Source organism: Merops nubicus, unplaced genomic scaffold (assembly GCF_000691845.1).
Source record: "Merops nubicus isolate BGI_N331 unplaced genomic scaffold, ASM69184v1 scaffold1158, whole genome shotgun sequence".
Classification (NCBI taxonomy): domain Eukaryota; kingdom Metazoa; phylum Chordata; class Aves; order Coraciiformes; family Meropidae; genus Merops; species Merops nubicus.
In genome coordinates, this window is record NW_008626105.1 from 1 (window position 1) to 25,493 (window position 25,493).

Sequence of the window (25,493 nt, forward strand, 5' to 3'; positions counted from 1 at the left end):
AGGGCCGGAGTCGCCGTCCCGCCTTTTTTAGCCTCCGGTGTCTCGGTGCAGCACACGTCCGTACGGACGGCGAGGCCAAGGACGGGCCGGTCGGGCCGCAGCAGCACGGCAGTTCCGTGCCGGTCCAAATTCTCTCTGCCTGTGACGCACCTCCATCCTCTCTCTGTCTGGCTTTGAGATCGACAGGGAGAATTACAGCTGCCTTGAAGCTACTCTTCTGTACTAACCTTGAATAACTCCTTTGGCTTTAAAACACACTGTAAATGGGAAATAAAAATCCGACAGACATATGCTAGAATTGCTACTCGGTTATGGAATTGCCAAAAGCTTCAAATTAATTCCTTAGGAGAACTTAATCCCACCAACAATACTTTTAACTGTCAATTCATAACAGAGGACATTAGTATGAACACAAGCAAAGAAGCATTCTCTATCAGGTTAAACATAGGAACAGGTTAAAACATAGGAGTGGTTTTGCTTTGCCTTTGAGAAGTGAGGTCTTGACACTGCCCGGGTGTGATCTAGAGGCACACCAGTCCACGCAGAAAGACTGCCACCCCCATGCCTATCCCACCAGTGCTTCCACTTACACCCCATCTGAAACAGGAGCTCTGCTTCTCTGAAAAATCAGACTGCAGAAGTCCTTTAAGTTAACACTTTCACAAGGGTAACTTCCCAAAGTAGACCAAAAAACCCCAAATCAATCCAGCTCAAGCTCTGTTAAAGGGAAAGCTCTTTACAAGAAACAAGTTCAGAAGGGGCAGGAAGTTAAAACCCAATCATCTAAGCAAAGTAACACTGAGATTAAAGATCACCACCTCTTTTGTATTTTGACATGGGGAAACCCAAAAAAAAAAAAAGACAACTGAACTTTGTCAGCAGAAGATTGGATTGTGAAGGATCAATCAGCTAGACTTCAGCCCTTCCCCTTTCCTCCCTCCCGCAAAATACAGGGTTTGGAAAAATAAGCAGTGTTTATTTACTAGCAATGACATAAAATACATCTTAATATATTTTTATTTCTTTACAAATTAAAAGATGCATTGGAAAAACAAGTGAAGAAAATGAAAGGTTCATTCATGATTTCATTTCCACCCCCACACCCCCCAATATTAATACTAGAAATTAGTATTTGTGGAAGTCTGTGGTTGCTGCGCCTTATATTCCTGGGAAGTTCTTTTTCTCCTCTGGTTAAAAATCCTCTATGATTTTTGTTTGGAGGCAGTAAGTGGAGTAAAAAGTCAGCCACGTTCATACAAAAACGCTGAAGGTTTTGTCAACTACATCTTGAAAGAGTTTCTCCATTACAATTTTCATATTCCCCTTTCTCTGTAGTGATAGGAGGGAAGACAAACTAGCAGCATTAGAAGAAAAATGGATTTATGTACATGCTACAGGATATGGAACTAAAACCACAGACAGATTTTTTTTTTGCCAATTTTAACAAGGGCTTTCCTCTGAAATATCAAGCCCAGCTCATATGTTCTCTAATCCACCAGCATTCTTCCTTCCACTTCTAGTGCTATTGGTAGCTCAAACTCCTGGATATTGTAAGAACACTTGTTAAGCGTTCAAGCTAAAATACAGAAGCCCCCTTTCAAAAGTGAATAAACAAAGCCCTTAGAATTCTGAATTTGATTTACACTCACTCCCTTTTTGTTGGAGTCTTCTCACCCACCCTTGCAGAATGGAGCAGCAGAGCAGCCAAGCAGATGGATTAATCTGTCTGAGGTATTTTAGTTTAACAAACAGGTTTATAAAAAGGTTTTGTGCAAGCTGATCAGTAGGTTGAATGGGGAAGGGTATAAACATCCAGTAATGAAACTCCTCACTACGGCCCAGATGCTTTCAGTATCAGGTACTTGCAATAGCTACTACAATACAGTCTAAATCTTAGTTTTTGTGTCCCCTTCCTCATATTCCAGGGTACAAAGCAGTCTCAGATTTGTATCAGTATAAATAAAATTCCTGCTTGTTTAGCATGATTCACAACAGTACAGCTGAAAATGGCCACTTCCTTATCCAGTTCCTATGAGCCCCACAGCACCTTGTTAAGTGTTTTCTGCTTGAGGTTAAGAGGCTTTTGTTCCCACCACCATCTGGACAGACAGGTAAGCTCTGCAGGAGAGGCCATGGAACATGGATCGAGTAGGATATTACAGAGCTGTGCAATGAGAAGGAAAGGAGTCATCAAACATGCCAGCAGGAAACACCACCTCTACCCCTACATTGTTCAGAAGCTGTTGATTGTTGGCCACTGAACTATTTCTTACTCCATTACAGATCTGCACAGCAACTTGCAGTACAAGGAAGATTGTGGAAAGAAATTTGCCCTGCTGCCTCCTGGCTTACTATTCATTTCCTTTTCCATGGATTTCTGGTTTGGACAGCCACATGACCCACCTGTGCTCTGCAACATCGTGTTTCCCTCAAGAGAAGACAAAATGTTTGGCTGCTCCAGCTCCCATCACCTGACCTGCCTCCTGTTCTCCCCACCTGTGCATCTTCTTCACACTTGAAGCATGCACACACGCCCATACAAACACACAGCAACTACCAGAAATTTTGAAGAGTTATCTCTTTTTCACTCAATGTTGAATCATGTACAGCGAACTGAAAAAAACCCCTACATTCATTACGACAGGATTAGCGAGCATGGGGTGGGGGTGAACTCCTGCCAAGCACAGGAAACAATTTAGATGCAAGAAAAAGACCTGGTATCAAAGGCCTTTTTTTTTCTTTAGCCCTCACCAGGAAATTTTTTTCATCTCTCATACGGGACTGGGAGAGGCTGACAGGGTTTCTGCTTATGCAACGTGTATTAAAAATTATGGAATTGTACAGATTTCTATGTTGTCCTTTTTGAGAGCGCTGGGCCTTCTGATCAGGTCATTAGTGGAGACTGAAATGTCACTGCTGAGTTCCAGCACCTCTCCCTCCTCTAGCTCAGTAGCTGCCGAATCTCCTTGTGCATGTGACACAGGAAGTCCACATATGAAGCTCCCCCATTCAGGCTCTTGTCCTCCACTAGAAAGTGTTTGAAAAGCATTTCCAGCTTATCTTCTTGCTTCACAACTATCAACTACAAAAACCAGAAACAAGAACAAAACCAACAGTGAGTAGTTAACAGAGTTAATGCTCTTTGAAAAAAGAACAAAGAGCTAAATAGCTCAAAAAAAATCTAGAAGACAAATAGAATCATAGAATTCTATGACTTGAAAAAAAAAAAAAGAATTTCAGCATACATGGCTTATGTGCTTTGACTTCTGTAACTGAGCTGGGTTAAGCTCATGTACACAGTTTGTGCAACAGCATATAGGGCTAAAAAAAATATTTATTTTAGAACTATGGCAAGCACAGAACTCCAAAACTAGCAATACATTTTTTTTCAGATCCTTGAAAATTGTTTGAATCACATTTATGAGATCAGGCAGAATTCGTTCAGCATTGCAGCATCACCAGGCATCACCTGCTCTGTGGAAAGGGAAGGGGATTTAAAGGGACAAATGGGGGACCAACGTTTTTACCTTCATGTAGCGGGATCTCTGCATTTGAAGCATGTCCACAATAGCTCGTACTTTCTTTGAAAAGGGGTTGTCCAAGACAGGCAGGGTACTCTGGAATGGAAGTTATACAAAACCCATTAGTCACACAAAGAAGAGCAACACTGAACAGAAATTAGTAGTTTTATCATATTACACGTAAGGGTAGAAATATCCTTACCCCCACTAATACAGTCTCTTTGACCTCAACTAGTTAAGAGAGTGTATAACATGGTATCAGAATTAATGGTTAAGTATTCATTGCATTTACATATCAACTGTTCTCACTGCCAGTGGAGATGTTGCTTGTCAAATAAAGCTAGGCAAAAGTATGCCCAACATGCCCAGACTAGGGACACTCCCACTAGTTTCGCAGCTCTGTGCTTCCTTTGGTTTTAGTTTGAAAAATTTAATACTATTTCCTCAAGCTGCTTTCTCATTGCTTAAAGTTTGTGGTGACTGCAACCGACACGAGTTCGCACGCTGCCATCCAGCTCACCAAGGCCTTGCTAATCTGACCAAAGGATGACACTCCAAAGAGGTTCTGGATCAGGCCTTGCTGCACGTTGACTCCCACCCACACAAAGATGTTCAGCCCGTTCTCCAGCAGGTATATGTCACCCTTGGAGAGACGTTCTTCTGAGTTCCGGATTGCTGCTGGCAAGGAGTCACTGTCAACATCTGCTTTGGTCTGTTCAGAGTGAAATAAAAAAATAAAACAAAAGGTTATAAAATAAGAACATCTTACAAAGTGCTGAAAATTTCTGCCACTAAGACCCCAATGGTTTTCTTGTTTCTAGGACACATAAAACTGCAACAGCTCTGCCTGAAGTATTACCTTCCTTCACCTAGTTTTCTTACTGAATGTGACACAATCAGATCAAAGACTCTTGCTCAGCAGAAAAGAACATAAGGCTTCTGTCAAATTACTCTGCAGTTCCAATATTACCTCCTGCAGTAGGAACATCATTAGTAGTTAGTGTTATTCCAGCAACTACAATACTGAAAAGCCAGAATCGTATGTGGAGTCATCCTGCAATGACGAAAATTACTACATAAAAGGTACTATAAGTTTTAGGACTTTCAGAACACTAGGGAAGGGTCAGAAGTGTCTTATCAGACACTAGTCATATGCTCATAGCTTAGAAAAAAAATCCCCCAGCAAATTCACAAGATGCATTACTGCATCTATCACTGAGCATCCCAACAGACAGCAAGACTCCAAATTCTTCTCAAACTGTTTCCCCCTTACTAAAATATAAATGCCAGTTCTTATGACAAGTCAAGACAACAGCAAATCTCAAGTGGTACACTGAGCACAATTAAGTGAAGCAGCCCAACAGACGGCAAGATTCCAAATTCTTCTCAAACTGTTTCCCCTTACTAAAATATAAATGCCAGTTCTTATGACGAGTCAAGACAACAGCAAATCTCAAGTGGTAAGAATATCCTGAAGTACTCACCAGAGGCAAAAGCCTGGGGTAAAAGAACTTATGACAAGTCAAGACAACAGCAAATCTCAAGTGGTAAGAATATCCTGAAGTACTCACCAGAGGCAAAAGCCTGGGGTAAAAGAAAACATTTGTTTCTGCCACATCCATGGATGTCACTAACTGACGGATGTAGGCGCGGTCATCCGTTGTGACCTCCGGACCAGGCTGGAGGACGTCACTCTTCAACACACAATTCAAGTACACAGGAAGCAGCTTCATGCATTCGGGGAGAATCAGCTACAAGTCACAAGCAGACAGAAGCTGGTCAGCTGTCGTGCTGATCATAGAATCGCTTCAGTTGGAAAAAAAATGTAAGATCATTGAGTCCAACCATTAACTTAACCATACCAAGTCCACCACTAAACCAGGTCCCTAACCACTTCATCTACACATTTTTAAAATACATCCAGGGGTGGTGATTCCATCCCCTCCTTGGGTAGCCTGTTCCAATGCTTGGTAACTTTTGGAGGAGAAGTTTTTGCTAAAATCCAATCTAAAACTCCCCTGGTGCAACTTGAGGCTATTTCCTCTTGTCCTATCAGTTGTTACTTGAGAGAACAGACCAACCCCCACCTCAGTACAACCTCCTTTCTGGTAACTATAGAGAGTGATAATGTCTCCCCTGAGCCTCCTTTTCTTCAGGCTAAACAACCCTAAAAAGCCACTCCTCAGAAGACTTGTTCTCTTGACTTTTCATCAGCTCCACTGTACTCCTTTGGACACACTCCAGACCTCTATATCCTTCTCACAGTGAGGGGCCAAAAACTCCACACAGTACTTGAGGTGTGGCCTCAGCAGTGCCACGTACAGGGGGACAAGCACTTTCCTAGTCTTGCTGGCCACACACTTTCTGATACATCCAGGACGCTGTTGGCCATCTTGGCCACCTGGACACACAGCTGTCTCATATTCAGACAGCTGTTGATCAACACCTCCAGGCCTTTTTCCACTGGGCAGCTTTCCAGCCACTCTTCCTCAAGCCTGTGGCATTGCATAGAGTTGTTGTGGCACAAGTGGAGGACCTGGCACTTGGCACTGTTGAATTTCATAGAACTGGCCTCAGCCCATCAATCCAGCCTGTTCAGATCCCTCTGAAGAGCCTCCCTACCTTCAAGCAGATCAACATTCCTGCCCAGCTGTCTGAAAACTTACTTAAGATGTCCTCAACCCCCTCGTCCAGATCATAGACAAAATTATTAAAGAGAACAGACCCCAGTACTGAGCCCTGGGGATCACCACTTGTGACTGGCCGCCAATTGGATTTAACTCCAATTCACTATATTTTGGGCCCAGCCATCTAGCCATTTAATACTCAGAGTACACTTGCCCAAACCATGAGCAGCCAGTTTCTCCAGAAGGACACTGTGGGCAACATTGTTATAGGTTTCACTACAGTCCAGGTACACAACATCCACAGCTTCTCCCTCATCCACTAGGCAGATAGTCATAGAAGGAGATCACATTAGTCAAGCAGGGGCCATCTTTCAGAAGACCATGCTGACTGGGCCTAAACCCTTGGTTGCCCTGTATGTGTCTCACAGTGGTACTCAAGATGTTCTGCTCCATAACATTCCCTGGCATTGAGGTGAGACTGACAGGCCTGCAGTTCCCCAAATGCTCCTTGTGGCCCTTCTTGTAGATGGGTGTCTTCTAGCTGCATAGGGGCTTCCACCTCCTCCTGTCTGTTGTCCATGCTGTGTGCATTGGTGTAGATACACTTCAGGTGGGTTACTGATCCTGACACCTTTTGATGGGCAGAAGTCCTATCCTCTACATGACCATTCTCAGGGGGTTTTGTGGCTTCCAACATCTTTGCTGCCGCAGGGGTCTCCTTCCTCCACTGAGACAGCAGACTGAAGGACCTCACTAGCAGAGCATCCCTCAGGCATTGGTGTGCTGCTCCCAGGCTGTCCTCTGTCAAACGTTGTTTTGTTCCTTTCCCCCTTCAAATCTAGTTTGAAGTCCTTTCAATAAGCCTGGCCAGCTCCTGTGCAAAGACCCTTTCCTTTGAGGAATCTTTGAGACAGATGTGAATAAGCTTATGTTTGACAAAGCAAGGCTTGCATGAACCAACAAAGCATTGTACATCTGTGAGGAGTGAAAGCTGTCTAATTATATCATGGACTTGTAAAAGAAACATAAAACTTCTCCTTGGAGCAGGCAGTGCTTCCTGGGCTTCAGACAGATGTCCAAGAAGCCATTCTCAACTGTAGTTTTACTTGCAGTCTCTCCACTTCCCTGAGTCTTCTCTTTGCAAGTTTCTGCTGAGCAAACCAACTGACTTTTTTTTTAGTAGGTTAAGTAGGATGAAGCTCTCATCACCTTTTAATACCCGAGTCTGTCATTCAGGTGAAAGCACCAGAGTTTACCTGGCCAGCAGAAGAGGGACTAGCACAGTTCTTTCGGTAGCAAGCTAGGATCTGGGCACACTGGCTGATCAGTGCATCTCGGACAGTCTTCACTGGACTACTCAGAACTCCACGATATGCTGCAGAGAGAAGAGAGATGGACAGCTATCAAGCAATTGCTCATGAACAGTAAGAATCCCAACACTACTTCCACAAAGTACATCTAAAAAGCAATTAAAATTTTTTCCCCCTCCCCTTCAAACTTGTGGGAAAGAGAAAATACACTCCTACTGAGTATCTGAAGAAGCTCATTTACACCATATTATTACATATTCTCCAACTCTCTATCTCCCATGTACTTTAAGATATGCTTAGCAATACTTGAAAGCATGGTGTACTATAAAAGCTTCTCTTATAGCCTGGCCATCTTTCTTTAATGGATTGAAAATGGACTTTTCCTTACACTTTAATGGCGATAAATCTCTGGATTTGTAGGCTTTTAGTGCAAACTATAATGGGTAAATAAATAGGATACAGTACATCAAAGTATGATATTTAAGCCAGGACTATAAGCACAGGCTATCGTTTCCTACCTCCAGAGCAAAATTCTGCAACAGTTAAAGAACAAACTAAAATGATCTAAAAACACATACAAGGATGAATTCACACAGCTGTCAATACAAACCTCTATTAAAAAAAAAATTAGACAAGAATTTGTATGAAGGACAAGCCTACACCCCTTATCTCTACCTTTCATCCTATGCAACAGCACTATCATCACAGCTTTATGCTCCTCTAAATGAATGAAGTATCAGGACTGCCATCTGACATTTGATGCAAAGAGAACAAACAAGTCCTTGGATGACAACAAGCATTTTAACAGCAGTTAAAGACTGCTATTTTTCTTACCATATTTAGCCAAGTAATTGATGAGCGTGTCCGTCTCACAGTTTCGATAGAGGTCAGCGAGCTGTGTGCAGCAGTTTAAGGAAAGGTTGTGGATGCGGAGTCGTCGCTGTCCTGCACAGCTTGTATATAACAGAGCACACTGCAGGAGACAAAAAGGCCAGATAGAGAAAAATGAGGTCCTGCTCCAATGAGAAAGGCAGGGTCTGAATATATTTCATTAGAAACTAGGATTCAGATGACTAAATAAGATAATTATGTAGAAGATTTGTATGGTAAGCCAAAAGCATGTGCTACAAATTGGGGTGAGTGAAAGACAGTAAGCAGCAATGTTAGAAGTTTCTATTGAGGGAACTGATCTTGGAAAATAAGACTGTAGTTTGCAGCAATCTAAGTGAGACTGAGAACAAGGACACTGAAAATTTAAGGGTATACTAAGAGACAGAGAGAATGAGCTAAGAGTTCCTTGAAGGAGCATCTAATAATTCAGTTTAGAGCAACCTCATCCCCTTCTGCAAGAGGTACTCTCTCCATTTGAGATTTGGTTCTGCCTTGACACAGGTTTGTTAATTATAACTGTCAGCTCACTTTCTCCTAGAAAGCCTCCCCTCTCACCTGAAGGAGTGCACCACTGTCTTCACTCAGTTTGTCATCGTGCTTGAATTCCACTGTGATTGTTTTATCACAGTCCAAACCTGCCATCTCTACATCAGTTGTATTGCTCATATAGAAAGCTCCAAAAAAGTCAGTTGCTCGAATACCTAAAAAGGAAAAAAAAAAAACACAAATGAACCACAATTTTCATCAGAATAACAAGACAGCCTTTAGAGCCCTGAAAATCCTGTCATTGTTGACACTAAGTTGTCTTGACAGATTTCACCAGGGATCTTTGCTCAGTCTCAGAATTTCAAAGTTGTAGCAGAGGGTTTTGCATAGTCTAGTCTCAGTATGTTTTAAATTAGGGAAAAGTCTGTTCCTTCCTATATGACATACTTGAAATGGTCTATTTTTTAAGTCTCATTCACGCTAACACCCACCTGTGCTTGTGCGCACTCTCATTACAGCATCAAATCCCACTTCTTTCTGGACATCTCTTCTCAAGTCATTCAGGAATCTATCCTGGTCTGTCTCCAGCTAGAACACAAACAATAATTCAAGTTTCATACTCCCCTGAGAGCTGCTCCATAAACCACTATGTAATTTAAAAACAGATACCATCTCCTGCAGTCTTACTCTAAACATCAGCCATCACACAGGGTTCAGTGCCCCGCTCATAAAACATAGCTTGGCCTGTTGTTGGTTTTGTTATTAATAGAGACATTTCCTGTAAAGACAAAGCTAACTAAATCATTTTGGTAAAAATCCTGAAATTTAAGTAGCAATTTATTTCTAAAGAATTGCCTGTTCACTATGCCTCACGCTATGAAGAAGAGCTCTTAACAAAAGGATTATTTATATCCAATACCAGCCTTAGCTGGATGCCACTCTTACCTGGAAATACGCGTATTTATAAATGGAGCCTCCTGTCTGGTAAGTTACCACACCTAATGTTGCCACATCCAAATACTGATTTGGAAACAGGAACAGATCAACACAGCACCCCTGGGCCACACAGTCCTTGGCCAAGTTGTTGTAAAAGCTTGTCTGTGGTTGAAATAAAGTCTAAGAAAGGAAGTCAGAGATGAGATCACAAGTTTGTGGTACGAAAAGGAAACTAAGATACAATTTATAATCCCAGTCGATACACTTAGACTCATAGAATCCTTTAGGTTGGAAGAGACCTTTAAGATCATCAAGTCCCACCATTAAGCCAACACTACTAAGTCCTCTGCTAAAACAGATCAGAATCTGTCAGGGTTGGAAGGGACCACAAGGATCCCTCAGTTCCAACCCCTCTGCCATGAGCAGGGACACCTCCCACTAGATCAGGCTGCCCAGAGCCTCCTCCAGCCTGGCCTTAAAGACCCCCAGGGATGGGGCCTCAACCACCTCCCTGGGCAACCCATGCCAGGGTCTCACCACTCTCATGGGGAAGAACTTCTTCCTCACATCCAGCCTGAATCTGCCCACTTCCAGCTTTGCCCCATTCCCCCTAGTCCTGTCGTTACTCGATAGCCTAAAAAGTCCCTCCCCAGTTTTCTTGTAGCCACCCTAAGATACTGGAAGGCCACAATAAGGTCACCTCAGAGCCTTCTCCAGACTGAACAGCCCCAACTCTCTCAGTCTGTCCTCACAGCAGAGCTGCTCCAGCCCTTGGATCATTCTCGTGGCCCTTCTCTGGACACGCTCCAGCAGCATCATGTCCCTCTTGTACTGGGGGCTCCAGAACTGGATGCAGTTACTTTTATACTTTAAGTCTCTCATTAGGGAAATAAGGATCATATAAACTCTTCCTGAGCCTGCCTTTGAAGAACTGTTCAATGCTAGGAAAACTACTACACACAATGCTTTAATTATAAACTCAACACATTTACTTTAACCCAGCTATGGTATTTCATCCCATTTGAGAATACAGATCTCTTTTTGTTCTCATACCAGAGCTAACCTTATGATGTTAAGTCTACACAGCTCTGCATGAGAAAAGAAGATAAAAGTGCAATGTTAAAAAACACTGGATGGTTACATTACATCCTACCCTTGTAATTTTTCAAATGTTGCTTCAGAGTTATTTTAGCCCATAAAGAGTATAATATAGACCTGTTATGTATGTATCATACAAGTCATTACCTTCTCCTTATCTGTGTTGACCAGTTTTTTATCATCCCTGTTCTTTAACTTCCCTGGGGCCTCTGCAACAGGCAGAGAGGTATGGAAAATGAAGAGCTTGCCAGCACACTCAGCTGCCTGCAGGAAAGAGGGTGCAATAGCACGGGTTAGAAACATTTCCAAAAATTGTAAGGAAATCTGTGTAATATGAACAAGTATTCAAGCACTCTCATCACTTCTTTATGTCAGGAAGGCTCTCAATCAGACACACAGGCTCAGTGACCACTTGGTTACTTCAGTGGTATCCAACACAGGGAGCATACCTCACTGGGCAGTTACAGAAAAGCAAGTTCCAGTTCTACTGGATCTGTGCTATTTCCATGGCAGGGAGAAAAAGACTGGCTCCAAGGAAACAGAGAGCAGTAAGCAGGACTTAGCTGCAAAAGGTTTTACACAAATGTTTTAAGACTGCTTTCTTCTCTGATCTGCAGCTACTGAATTTGTGAGGAAGAGTCACAGAAATGGTGAAGGATGTTGTAACTGAGCTCCAACAGATCATTAAATCAATAACCTATGTCAACACTAGCTGATGTTTAGTAGGCTTTCTCTGACACATGCAGAATGTAAACAATCAATAAGTAATTGACATTGTTTCTTGATTGAACAACTGTCATGAAAACTGAGTTTAAGAGACACTTCTAAGGACTTAAATGACAAATAGAGCTATATGAACAGTTTTGGACAGAATCATAGAGGCAATCAATTTGATTAGTATATACCAGTCTGAGTTAGATCATGCATGCAATTATCTGAATGAGGTAACAGAATGGAAGAACTTCAGGAAAGGTTTATGCAGCACACTGTTGTGGGCAACTTCAACAAACTGCATTCTTTCCCTTTATTTAAGATGGTACCAGAAGTTCAAGCACAGGATTAGAAAGACACAATGTTACAGAACTTGTCAATGAGACATGACAAGACTTCAACACTCAATTTTAATGTTGAAAGGGCTCTTTTTTATTTTTTTTTTTTTGGTAGGTTCTGTAAGTGGTTCAAAGCAAAACTCAGCCAGGTAACAGAGTAAGCCACATGTCTTGTACTTTGAGCAAAAACTATTGGGGAAAAAAAAAAATTGGCTAGGGAACAGAGAGAGAGCTACACAGAACTGGAGGTACATTCACTTGAAAAATGAGCCATGTGCTCCCTACATGTAGCACATCTACCACAAGGAGACTTAAGAAAAGCTTAACCCGTGTCTTTTTGGTGTGTCTTAACAGAAGGTGAACTTCAGAGTTCACTGAAAACAATTTGGCATGACAATGCATTTACTAACCTTCAGCGCCTCCAGCCCTGCTTGAATCACAGGTGCAAAAACAGTTTCTGTTTCTCTTGTGTCTGCAAACATTTCTGGAATCTGATCCAGCAAACTAGGAAAGAACAAGGAAAAGGAGGAATTCAAGATCGCATTTAACTGTAAAAGCCACAAAGTTGCAGTCAACCTATGAGACTGAGCTGGTTTAAACAGAAGACCCTAACATAACTGTAAATTTGCATAATTTTAACAATATTTAGCATCTCATAATTCATCTGTAAAAACCCAATGATTTGTTATTCTTCCCTGGGTTCTCTCATCCATATCCTCAGTGCTTTCTGTATAGCGTCAACTGATGCCTACTCCAGTAGCTCTTCTGTATTCCTTCCCTTTCAATACACTGGCAAGTAAACTCCTAGGAAAGACTAGTGACACTTGGCCATTGTTTGCAAAGCATCTTGTGTCCTATTCAAAGATGAACAGATTTAGCTCCCAATTTTATATTTATGCTTGTTAATGCTCTACAAAACAGTCTAGAAATTTTCTTTAAAAACATGCAGTGCTAGATGTAGTTAGCTACACATCATAGTTTAATTACAGTTCCAGTATCATGTTAAATAAATTGCCCAAAGTTTGCTAATTTCTTTTTCTTTCCTTCTAGATTTTATCTTTTCCACTCATTAACTTTTCTCCAGGGAAACAAAATTAAATGCCCTTGTTGTCTCAGTTTACAGTTATTTAGGCAGTTGCCTTAAAGACAGGGATTCAGTATCCTTATGACCTTCACTCTGCACCATTCTAGCCGTGTTACATTTAATTCCCAGAAATGCCCTTCTGCACTAAATCCCCTCATATATACTGACTGCCAAGCTGGACTATAAGCCAAATACACCCTTATCCCATGAATTTTCTCATCTTACTTTGCCAGCTTAATCTCAAAGGATATAGGAAGTTAAAAAATGGAGTGACTCACAGATGATGACAACTAACCATGCAACACTTGAATCTACCAGAGAAGTCTACTACACACATTGTAAATCAGTTTCTGTTACCTGGTTATAACTGTCCTGGACTCATTCACATTCACCAGAAAGCCATCCAGAAGTGGCACAAACATATCTGCCACATCTGAGACAACCATCATCTGTGGCTGTGCCAGCGAGCTCTTCACGTTATAGAAGTGTAACACTTTGTTGTATGTGACAAAGCCTACTCGAATGGCTGATTCTTCCATGGTGCCTTCCCTGCAAGAGACATACTTGCCTTCACATCTAAGTAGATAGTGAAATTGTCAGACAGAACCCAACACACTAAGGGATAATGGGAAAAAATGAAAGGAAGGAAAATTTATCTTCACCTAGAAGGGTATCCAGTAAGGTGTTCCACTTGGCATTCTTGTGAAGAAAAGCTTGATGGGATTATAAATTTATTTTTTTTAATTTCTAGCTTTTTCTTTTTAAAGGGAAAAAGTGGCAGTTTCTCCCACTTTGACTGACTACAGTGGTACACAATATACCTACCTGGGCAGGTAATCTAGGAGTGACTTTAATTCTTCACATATTAGCCTCACTAAACCACTCTTCACAGCATTGTAAGACACATCAATCATGAAGATGAAAGCAGGTGGACTGGGAAACTTGTTATTCTGTAGAAGAGAGGGAAGAATTCACATTAAGGCCATGTAATGCAGCCCACATAACAGCTCTCTAACACAGACAAATGAATGCTGGTCAAAACTAATAGCTTTCATGTACTTTCTACTCATGAGCAGTAGCTGTTTCTTCAGACCATTCTCCCATACCTGCCCAACTAACAGACATGTAACCACACTGCCTTTGAAATTGCCTGGTATCACATCCCCTAGACTGATTTTGACACTGCTCAGTGGAGAACATGTTAGCTATAACTACATCATTCATTTACATAACAAGGCCAGATAGGGAAAGTAGACAGGGAAGTTACCTGCCAGTTCTCAAGACTTTGGAATCTGACCAGACTTATTATAAGTGATTTCATCAATATAAAGCAAAATATTTTCCTTCTCTGAGAACTGCAGCCTTTTCATTTTACTTAATTATCAGCTTTGCTTTGGAAAAGAAAAACTTCTTTCAGTCAACAGTTTTCTGAAGTCTATATGTCATATTGGAACGACCAAACAAAAAAAGGAAAACAGAAGAACTTTCAAAACGCTGGAAAGATAGCATCTCATTGGAATTAAAAATGTTTCTTTTGCTGTTAGAAACAAGATAATTGGTTTTTCCCTTAACTTAAAGTAAAGCTGAGGCACCTGAAGGTACTAATATAAAGTTGCAACAATTAGACACCTATTTTCCCAGCATTCCACAGAATCACAGACTGTTAGGGGTTGGAAGGGACCTCTGGAGATCATGAAGTCCAACCCCCCTGCCAGAGCAGGGCCATCTAGTCTAGGGCAGGTCAAACATCCAGACAGGTCTTAAATGTCCTCATGGAAGGAGACTCTACAACCTCCCTGGGGTGCCTGTTCCAGTGCTCTGTAACCCTTACAGTAAAGAAATTCTCCTCATGTTGAGGAAGAACTCATAAATAAGAACTCGTTTATTTCAGTAGAGACATAAGTTGGTTTAATAACCACCTTGCACATACATTTCCTATTGCTTATAAGTTAATTATTTACATCTTTAATTTAAAAATGAACCATTATTGACATGTATTTCCACAGTATTTTTATGGTTTTAACAGAAAAAAAAAAAAAAAACACCACACACACAGAGTATTTTTATGTTTTAGGTATTTTTAACAAATACATGGCCATGTTTAAAATTTCAGTTCAACAGGTAAAGTCTTGGGCAACAACTGGCAAATTGCATTGTTACTATTGTACTTTTATTGAATCTCTCCTACATTCTCCTTCTGCCCCAAGGACTACTGCAAGAGAGTTTCCCCTGCAGAACTGCTAAGGTAACAGCAGCTGTAACTCCTTATATAGCTCCACAAGAGAATGACTGAGGCACCTATAATAAAATTATATTCTGCCACATGTGATCAAGACTTCCTCTACTTTGGGAAGTAAACAGACTAGCACTTTTTTTTATACAATTAAGTATGTTGAATTAGTGTTGTTAATTACCTCTATCAGCTAGAAAGCAGGCCCAGACAATTCATATAATTCTTAATTTTAGGAAAATAGGCTTTTTATTTAAAAGCAAAACAAAATACAGTAGTAAACACACATGGCTATACCTTGCAATAGTCAACTGTTGCTAGAAACTCGTAAGACCCCATTGATAACTCAGGTCTGTCATAGAAGTCTACTCGCTTTCCAGTGTGATCCAAATGCTGGAAATAGTGAGCTGGCACTGGGAAAGGAAAAAATCATTAACTTCAGTGACTTGCCCACCATAAACACTGAGACTAGAGAGCTAATGTGTCAACAGCTGTTTTAAATAAAACTCCAGGAAAGTTAGATAGTCCTTTGTGTGAGCATGCAAGTATTACTAAAAATATCAATGCAATTTAAAACATAATTAAAGCCAAGAAATACAGACTTCCAGTTTGTCTCATGTACCAGGTAGCAGACTGTATAGTCACTACTGTAGTTTCCCCAAATCTCCTTTACATTCTCATCTTACAGAAACGTCATGACAACATGCTCTTCAGATTCTTTGGATGGATTTAGTCCAAAGGAAAAATAAAATGATCTTTTATTAGTAGCAACCAATTATTTACGATACAGTTTGAGACAAACTACAAGCTACAACATGACTGATTCAACTCAGAGCTCCTTATTTATTGTTTAATTAGAATCAGTGGGGTACTTCTTGCAGTGGATTGTAAGACATGAAGGAAGAACTGGAAGTGTAACCAAATGCCCAGTGCCCAGTACTTTTGTGCTGGCAGCAGGCATCAGGAAGTAAAACAGGAGTTAAGCTAAGTTTTCCTCTGCAAAAGTCAGCTGCAGAAACAAAGAAAGCATTTCCCTTGTGTCCCAAGGACTACTCTACTTGTGTCCCAAGGAGTCCCTCCTCCAGAATTTCTAGGGTGACCAAATGTATTTCAGTTATAGCTGCTTACATAGCTCCAGGGGAGGATAAAATTAGACTGTGATTATAGTATTTACCACCTTTAAATTGCTCTAAACGCTCAAAGTTTTAACAGTTAAAAAGAAAACAAAGTGATATTGTTAAGATGATATATTTAAGTACCTACCACTCTTCTCCTCTCCAAGTACACATCCAATATAACCTGATTGTTTTTGCAGAGAAAACAGAAATTGTTCTCAAGTATTAGGTACAGCTACATTGTATTTTCACAGTATTGCTTTCGTCAGCAGTCTGAGCATCCCTCCCTCTTCTGCCCCTGCTCAGCTGTTACAGGTACAGCCATTCATACAGCTGCTGAGTGAGCAGGGACAGGCAATGCACAAAGGCCAAAAAATCAGCAGACAAAAATGGTTTTTAAGGTTGGCCATTCCTAACAGCCACCAGCTTCCCATTTTGGTTTGTACAAACGGTTGTACAGCGTAACTGAGGTGACAGCAACAGTCCATTAAAAACCAACAGTGCTACCAAATGGAACACTTACAAACAACCATCAGCCTTATTGGATCTTACATTCCACTGCACTTTCAAAACAAACCTACAGATATCATGCTACGAGCAGCACAGAGTGACTTCTACTTAAAAGAAAGCATGTTTTATATTAATTTAGAAGAGTAACTAAGATTTACTGGCATATACTGAACACTTCTATTCAGCTGTAGCCGATTTAGCTGCAACCTGATTTCTAAGCAGTGCTTAAACAGGATTTCTGAATAATGAAAAAAAAGAGATCCTAACTCATGTTACTGATGAGATGTGTATCTCAGTCTGTCACAGAAAAATACAATTTTAAATACCCTGAGAAAATACCATAAATAATTTTTCAAACCACCATACATTATGGTACAAGTACCTCATGTTAAAAATCTGGAACAATGCTACTGGAATACATAAGCACCCATTTAATTTGTACATAATTTCAGAACTGAGTACTGAACATGCTTTATAATGATTTTTTTTTACAAGACTAAACACACATTAAAGCACAGTATACATTATAAATTATCATAACATGATTTATTTGCTTGCAGCTTGTTCAAACGTTGCTCCAGTAGAGCCTGGAGGCCAATTTACAGAAGAAACCTTACCCTCAGTGACACAGCTGCAGAAACAGCACTGGAACCTCCTTCCACCCTCAATGAACTGCATAAAAGGGCACATGTAAGCCTTGCACCTATTACATCGGACAGGACCAGATTCTCCATGGTCTACCAAATAAGGAAGGGGCTGTGGAAGCAGAGGGAGAAAAAAAATAAAGTCACATGCTGGTGAAAAAAGAAATGGCCACACATATTGCAGAGCTTAAAACTATTCCCCTGCATATTGCATAGGATTTAACATTTTGGCAGCTGTGGGAGAGAGTGCAAGGGACAAGGGAAGTCTGAACAACTATTTTGTAAATGCTTTTCAACTCCAGCTTTAGCACAGCAGTTTTGTGGGCTGCATTCATTAATGAGTTATCCCACTTGGACACAAACAAGTACTTCTACAGGGTGCTGCCAGACCTTATATGGTAGCCTGCTTGAGGAGCATGAGCTCTAGCAGGAGTACCACATCACATAGCCTGACAGATGTAACCCAAGTGAACACAGAACACTGAAGCCATGCATGAATAGCTGTGATAACCTCCTGGGAGTGAGCATACAATTTACATTTCACCATGGGCTGGGTGTTTTAAAAGCAACTCTTCACCTCTTATATTTTTCCCCTTGTAAAAAGCAAGCTTTTGGACAAAACAGAAACCAGTCATTCAGTAACAGAGTATCCAGACTATCTCAAAAAATTTCAGCTGGTAAGCCTTATTTTTGAAGCTTATCATGAAATACAGTACATCCATACATTCCACTTCTCTTGACCCCCTTATATAGCAAGTCCTCAAAACTGTTATGTAGTGATACCATTTTTGAACTATTACTGATAATATCTTTTTTGCAGCCAAGCCAGAACAAGATGCTTGGCAACTTTCTACACCTTCCCAACCTTATAACGGGAAGGAAGCACTTTAAAATTATTAAGACCACTTGTGCAAGCTACAAGCTGCATTCATAGTTCAAAACCCCTTTCAGTGTAACTAAGAAGCTAGCTCAAAAAAAAAGTTTTACTACTTATTTTTAATTTTCCTGACACTAAAGGTGTCCAGCCTTAATTCTCCGAGTAACCCTAAACCTCTGATCATGTTTAAGACACAATATATTCACTGAACAGGAGCTGAGCAAATGCTCCAGTCACTTTCTTCCTTTTCATGAGACAGAGTGTCACATCTCTCATTCATCCCCACTAATCATTTATCAGCAATACAATGGTTTTGCAGCCAGCATTTCTCAGCTCCTATTGCCCAGGCTGACCTCCTCAGAGCAAACACAATTTGAAGTTTTCTGACTGAGAGGCAATGTTGGTATTGTACTTCCACACAGTAAGCTTTTTTCCTCAGCCTCTCCCCCACTAACATACATGCACACAGACTATAAGGGTGTTGTAAACACGCAGTGCTATGCACGACTTGTCACTAACTGCTTTCTCCCAGAAAGCACAGAGATACTTCTCTCCAAAGCCTTAAGCTTTGCTTTCTGAACTGTGTGTTAGCATAAGGCAAAGGTCCTGATCTGGCAATCAGGTTCTGAATTCTTATATTCTAGATCCATCTCAACACTGTACTGTCATGAGACATTTATCCTCTCATTACTGATACGTTAAGCTTTAGCTCTATTTACAGTCTTACTACTCTGAATAACTGAGCCCTCATCTATTGGGAAGGGAGTTTTCTCTTGCCATAAAGAACTTCATCATGCTAGAAGCTGACTGGTCTCCAGAGTAATTTTCTGATCCTAGACATGTTTTTTTTCTGGACATCACAAGTGTTTGTTCAAAGCACAAACACACCAGGAGACCAAACAACTAGTTGTTTGTAAAGCTTCTCTAAAAATGTGCAGCTCCACAAGCCTCCAGGTTTCTAAATAAGACCACACTCTCCTATTGTGCTCCTTTTAAACTTCACCCGCAATACAGCAACACAGGAATTAACTTCACAACTCAGTTTTATCACAAACCAGTTTTCAAAATCCAAACCATGGTTTAGAAACTTTAGTGAAAAGCTACAGGAAAAAAACACCCTTAAAAGCCCAGAGGATACTCTTTCCTCAGTAGATGCTGAAGTTAAACACAACAGGGCACAGAATACTGTAAACATATGTATTCCAATTTAACAGGCATATCTGTCTTTATGTCATTGCTCCAAGCAGGCTAACACTGAACAGTAGCTGGAGTATTTAGAATATTCAATACAATTTCTAGCTCTAGAACATTCTCAAAGCTTTAATGTTCTCAGCAGTCAGAGTGGGTAAAAGGTCAGCTAGCCACACATTACACCTAGAAGGAAATGCTGCAAAGAGCAAGGGCAGAAATACAAGTGCAGTTCAGCAGTGCCCAGTCCTCAGTCTTATGCTGTCAGCCAAGCAGTGGTGTCCATGTACATGCACACTAGACAGCTTAACCAGTGCTGCTTGATACATTCCCATTCAATTCCACAACTTGACAACCTAGAAGAAGTTTAACATCAGTGATGAGCAACCACTTCAGTACTTCAGGCCAAGACAGAAATTAAGATCAACTGGAAGTGTGCACATTGTGATCGTCCTAATATTTGATCATAGTGCTTGACAGTTATTGGAAAAAAGATTAAATGGTGTTCAAAACATGTAATATTTTGATCACCATGACAACATTCTTCTGCCTTACACAGGCCACGCACTCGTGGTGTTTACCTAGTCTTCATTTACCTAAACATTCCTTCTCAACATATCTGCTAAGTGTTGATATCTAACAGTATTCTCCCCATGAGTCCAGAGTAACCCCACACATGGTTCTCACCTCCTCTGGGGGCAGAGTAGCCAGCGGTTTGATGACAGCAGCCAGGGGAACTTGGGACTGTTTGGCCATATCTGAGGTGCAGGGAATATTGTAAGACGTGCATCTTATGTAGCGGGGGCTTGCATTACCTGGGGAACAAAGGAAAATACCCCCACATATTTCAGGAGATGTTTATATTCAAGAACAGAAACAATGACACCTTCAGTTGTGTTAAGTCACAGAGACTAAGCTTATCTAAACAATCAATGAAAAAGTCCCTGGGGAAGGACTTTTCACAAGGGCTTGTAGTAACAGGACAAGGGGTGATGGCTTCAAACTGGAGGAGAGTAGACTTAGACAAGAAATTAAGAAATTCTTCACTGGGAGGGTGGTAAGACACTAGAACAGGTTGCTCAGGGAAGTTATGGATGCTCCATCACTGCAGGTGCTCAAGACTAGGCTGGATGGGGCTTTCAGCAGCCTGGTCTAGTGGGAGGTGTCCTTGCCCATGGTATGGGGTTGGACTAGATGATCTTTAAGGTCTCTTCCAACCTAAACCATTCTACGATTCTATGAATTTCAACCTCTGCAAAACTTGAATTCCAAACAAAATGCCTCTTTATGATTTAGCTGTGTATAGTAAAAGCCCTTAACTCAAAATGAACTTGACTCCACATCAACTTGAACCTCTAAAGAAGTATTCCTCTTTCATTCTTTTTGCAGACTAAAACATATTATAGGCAGAAAACTCAACTCAAACATTTCTACTGTTGGATTTTGTAATTTAGGCTGAAGAGTAAAGTACTTGATTGCAGAATTGGATCCTGAAGTTTTAAGGGGGCTTTAAATATCAAAATAGCATGGGAAATTAAAAGAAGACATATCCTTTCTCTATGAAGCCTATGGACCAACTGACACCCCACTTGATTAAAAAAAAAAATCACAGTTGTTGGTACAGTTCAAATGATATTGCTAGCAAATGTCAGTTCTATGTACCAATAACAGTTAAGAAGAGGCTTCATTTGCTGCTTTCTGATATCTCTGCTAATGCTGGTCCCAGGTACGTGCCTTGGAAAACATTTTTTTTGCTTGCAAATCAGTTACTAGCTACCAAAAAATAAGAAGAATTTAAACCGAGATCAAATCAACACAGGACTTGAAACTGAGCTTCAGCTGGTAAAACACACATCCCCAGAGACTGAAGTAATTCCTCAGACTTTTTCTTTAAAGACATACACAGTTCTATCCATGACTACTTGTGATTTGTGTTTTGTTTAGGAAAAGCAAAATATTTTACCTTGATCCTTGACCAAGAAATTTGTAGTAACAAGAGGTGGGACCTGCCCTCTCACTCCAGTGACAAATGGTTCTGACCCACGGTTGTTTCTGTCATCTTCAATCACTTGAATCTATGATAGAAAACATTAATATTTGGAGGCTTGTTTTCAAATGACTGTAAAATACAAAATTTAGATATGTAAGGCACTGAAAGGGACATCAGACGAGACTGAAATAATTCCTCAAACTTCTTCTTTAAAGACATACACAGTTCTGTCCATGACTACTTGTGATTTGTTTTGTTTAGGAAAAGAAAAATATTTTACCTTGATCCTTGACCAAGAAATTTGTAGTAACAAGAGGTGGGACCTGCCCTCTCACTCCAGTGACAAATGGTTCTGACCCACGGTTGTTTCTGTCATCTTCAATCACTTGAATCTATGATAGAAAACATTAATATTTGGAGGCTTGTTTTCAAATGACTGTAAAATACAAAATTTAGATATGTAAGGCACTGAAAGGGACATCAGACAAACATTACTACCTCTAAAAATAAGAAGTCTAAAGCAAGTAAGTTTTGTCAAGCAGTCACCTCTCAGTTTGATTTCAAATAGTACTTAAATTACAACCTACAAATAGTATTTTTCCCCTGAATATTTTCAGTAGTAGTATATTTTGTGGTTTAATGCTTAATCTGAGCTCATAAAAGTCAAACATTGATCAAGAAAGGAATTCTTTATAGTATTTCACTCTATACTGTCCTAGCCAAATTAAAATTAGAAGCTTCTGTAATCCTCAGGCTGAAGTTCTACAGATAACATGGCTTCTCCTTTCTGTTACATTCCTACTGCTTTCATAATATGTGTTTACTTCTAACCATTGTAATTCTGACCTAAAGCCAGATGCTTGCAAGCTCAGGTGGGAGTCCTTATTACTCTGTGGTGCTCAAGAGTTTGTGAACTTAATTCTGAGGATGTGGAAAGTAAAGCTTCAATAGATCTGCCAATGACTCAAACTTAAACTTCACAGACAGTAAAAATCTTAAATTTCTTAGTATCTCAAACTCTACATTAATGTAAATATGTTTAAGATGTAAATGCATTGAACAACTTTACTTGACTAAAATATCCATTGACCTTTGTGTAAGAACAGAAAGTTGTAGTTATACATAGTTCTTACTACATTTGCATACTTGTGCCTGAATAAAAGCATTAAAGAAATCATTCTTCTGATCTTATTATGCCACCAAACATGCATGGCTTTGCTTAAGAGTAAATCATGAAATGATGACGTTTGCATGGCAGAACTTCTACCCTCTCACTAAGGATTCCAAGTCACCAGGACAAAGCTTCCCATAGCATTAGACACCAACTGCTCTAGGATAAATCTAGTCCCTGTTCAAAAGTCTACAGACTAACACTGGTCCTCTCACCACTGGTACCTGTTATATACCACAAATTTAGCTAAACAAGGAAGAAGTGGCATAAGGGTCTCATGACATAAGGGTAACTAAGTAAAATATGGGGTTTTTTTGTTGTTGTTTTGGTTTTTTTTTCCTGATCCGAAAGGTAGCTGCTTTTTTTCCCCTTTAGTAAGATACTGTACACATATAACATTTTCAGATTCAAAATTGAATGGTAATGTATGAGCACAGATAATGAGAGAATGTTAATAGCTCCCCACGCCTCATATTAATCTACTAGAAGATTTTTATCAGGAATTAACATCAAAACAAAACAGTTCATGTGCAATTTTAGAACTTCAAAGCATTAGCATACACAATACTGATATATCAACATGAAAAGTAGTTAAATTCTGCTCAAAATTGGTAGAAAATATGACGACAAAGGCTCATGTTGCATCTGTGTTAACATGAGAGGCACGTCTTATGGACTTTTATACTAATGGCTTACACTGAAAATGTCAGTTGAAATCCAATGAAGGAAAGAGTCTAAAGATCAAAGTGAAGGGGAGACATTCTTCATGATCTGTTTCTGAAATGGTCTGCTTTTCTACTGCCTCACTGCTTATCACAGAAAAGATTTTTAAGAACCTCTTGTGGTGTAATGTTAATCATTTTTATAAGGCAAGCAGAAGACAGCAAGGAAAGGGTGAAGGATTAATGATGGAGGGTTAGCAAGGTGAAGTTGAGGTTTCAGACATGCACAGATGGTCACCAACACACAGACTACAATTGACAGACATACAGCACTTACTGGACTAGGAATTGCATCTGGGTCTATTCTGTGCCTGGGTTTCTGCTGGGGTGGTAGCTCATTAAGTTGCTTTTTTTTTTTTTTTAATAAAAAGCAAGAAAAGAGAATCATAAACCAAAAAGTAACAGTGTTACTTCTCTGTACTCAAACCTGTAGCAATGGAATTAGATACATTTGGACACTGGTTCATGCAACAGGAAATACCAGCCTCTGCAGACACTGATCCCCAAACCAGCCTTGCCAGGTTATTGGGCTTGGGCTCTGAACACATTTGCTAAGAGAGGTAGTGGCTCACGTGCTCATTTTGGTTAGAAACCGGGTATTTACACTTCAAGAACATGCTAAAACGAAGGCAAATGACACAAGCCATTTGAGATCTCATTTAGTGGAAGAGAAGAGAAGCAGACAAGCAATTAAAGGCTTCCTATATTCTACAAAAAAAAAAAAACACCACGGTCATAAACTTTACATAAATCTAGAGTCACATACTCTTTTTTGAATAGCAGTGATTTCTGAACAGCACCAGTCCAGACCTAAGATGTAACTCAAGACTAAACTATTTCTATAGTTTTTAAGTAAATGGATTGTAAGCACTGCCCTGGTAAGGTTTCCTGTTATCAAATGACTTTGGCCTTCTGAGACAGTAAAAGAACAGCAGCAGCAATGGAAGGAACAGCACAGCAGACTAGTGACTGCCAGGCTTAATATTACTCATTGCTGTGAACCATTACACGTTACTGCTGCTCCCTTCTCAGAACCTCCATTCTGTAAAATAATCCTAATTTGAGAAGTTGTGGATATCTGACTGAAGTACTGTCACGATTTAATGACTCAAAAAAACACTACCCAGCTTTTTGACAGATTATAGGAAAAGGGAATGGAAAAGCACTACAATCATCTCCTATTAACCATACTTTAAACATGGATCCTACTGTTCATAGGTGGTCACTTCAAAAACTGAAATTAATTCACCGTGGAAAATCATTAAGCAAGAACCTAGAAATGGAGAACCAAGCTTAATCAAAGCCCTCAAGGATTCTCAAAACGTAAGACAGTACAGAGAAAGAATCAGAGCATTGATTTGCATATGCAGTGCCTTTCTTTAGTCATCAAGGAAATTACTGCTGCTGGGCCTACTCGTAAGAAAAGACTGAAGCTGGATATATGACAAAGAAGCAGGGAGGAAACCAGACGGATGCCCTTTGGAATAGGAAACCTGTTTCTAGCTTTGGTCTTTATCAGTTCTGTTTTACATACAGACACTACAGAAGAGTTCACACTGGTAAGAACAAAGCAAGCTTACAGGGCTAGGAATGGAATCAGGATCCAAGCGTTTTGGTGGAGGTGGTGGTCCAGGCTGACTTCCATAATTTGGTGTTCCTGGATAGGCTCCCCCATAGTTTGGTTGGGGACCCCTCACCTGCCCAAAGGAACCTTAGAAGAAAGGGACAGCAAAATGAAACAATAACCAATACTAGGTGTTTCCTCATTAGGCACTTTCCACTTTTCCTGTCATTGTCAAAAAACAAGAGGAGAAAGTTGTGTGCTTTTCAGTTAATTAGGATAAAACACATTTATCATGGTGTTTCAGCATAGACCTGTACTTCCCTACAATGATCCAAAAAAATGATGGATACAGTCATCTTTAAAACCAGACATAAGGAAACGTAGGCTTCTAGACTAGCTAACTACTTTTAGAGCAATGTGATGGCAATATACATTCTGATCATACCTTATGAACACCTAAGTTAAACTGCAGGGCTGCCT

At 40.3% G+C, this 25,493-nt stretch overlaps 1 protein-coding gene across 1 annotated transcript in view; it reads right to left on the reverse strand.

The window, feature by feature from the left end:
- Nucleotides 1-2,739: 2,739 nt before the first annotated feature.
- Nucleotides 2,740-25,493, reverse strand: part of SEC24C (SEC24 family member C) — a 31,233-nt gene continuing 8,479 nt past the window's right edge. Inside the window, exons 6-23 of the mRNA XM_008945870.1 lie at nt 25,030-25,160; nt 21,837-21,948; nt 20,254-20,381; nt 17,475-17,613; nt 15,530-15,645; nt 13,828-13,952; nt 13,360-13,551; nt 12,329-12,422; nt 11,017-11,133; nt 9,781-9,951; nt 9,327-9,423; nt 8,905-9,050; nt 8,293-8,431; nt 7,405-7,523; nt 5,093-5,272; nt 4,042-4,233; nt 3,528-3,617; nt 2,740-3,082 (exon numbers count right to left, since the gene is read on the reverse strand). Of these exons, the coding sequence (XP_008944118.1) occupies nt 2,942-3,082; nt 3,528-3,617; nt 4,042-4,233; nt 5,093-5,272; nt 7,405-7,523; nt 8,293-8,431; nt 8,905-9,050; nt 9,327-9,423; nt 9,781-9,951; nt 11,017-11,133; nt 12,329-12,422; nt 13,360-13,551; nt 13,828-13,952; nt 15,530-15,645; nt 17,475-17,613; nt 20,254-20,381; nt 21,837-21,948; nt 25,030-25,160 (2,429 nt within the window). The 3' untranslated portion in view covers nt 2,740-2,941. The remainder of the gene's footprint in view (nt 3,083-3,527; nt 3,618-4,041; nt 4,234-5,092; nt 5,273-7,404; nt 7,524-8,292; nt 8,432-8,904; nt 9,051-9,326; nt 9,424-9,780; nt 9,952-11,016; nt 11,134-12,328; nt 12,423-13,359; nt 13,552-13,827; nt 13,953-15,529; nt 15,646-17,474; nt 17,614-20,253; nt 20,382-21,836; nt 21,949-25,029; nt 25,161-25,493) is intronic.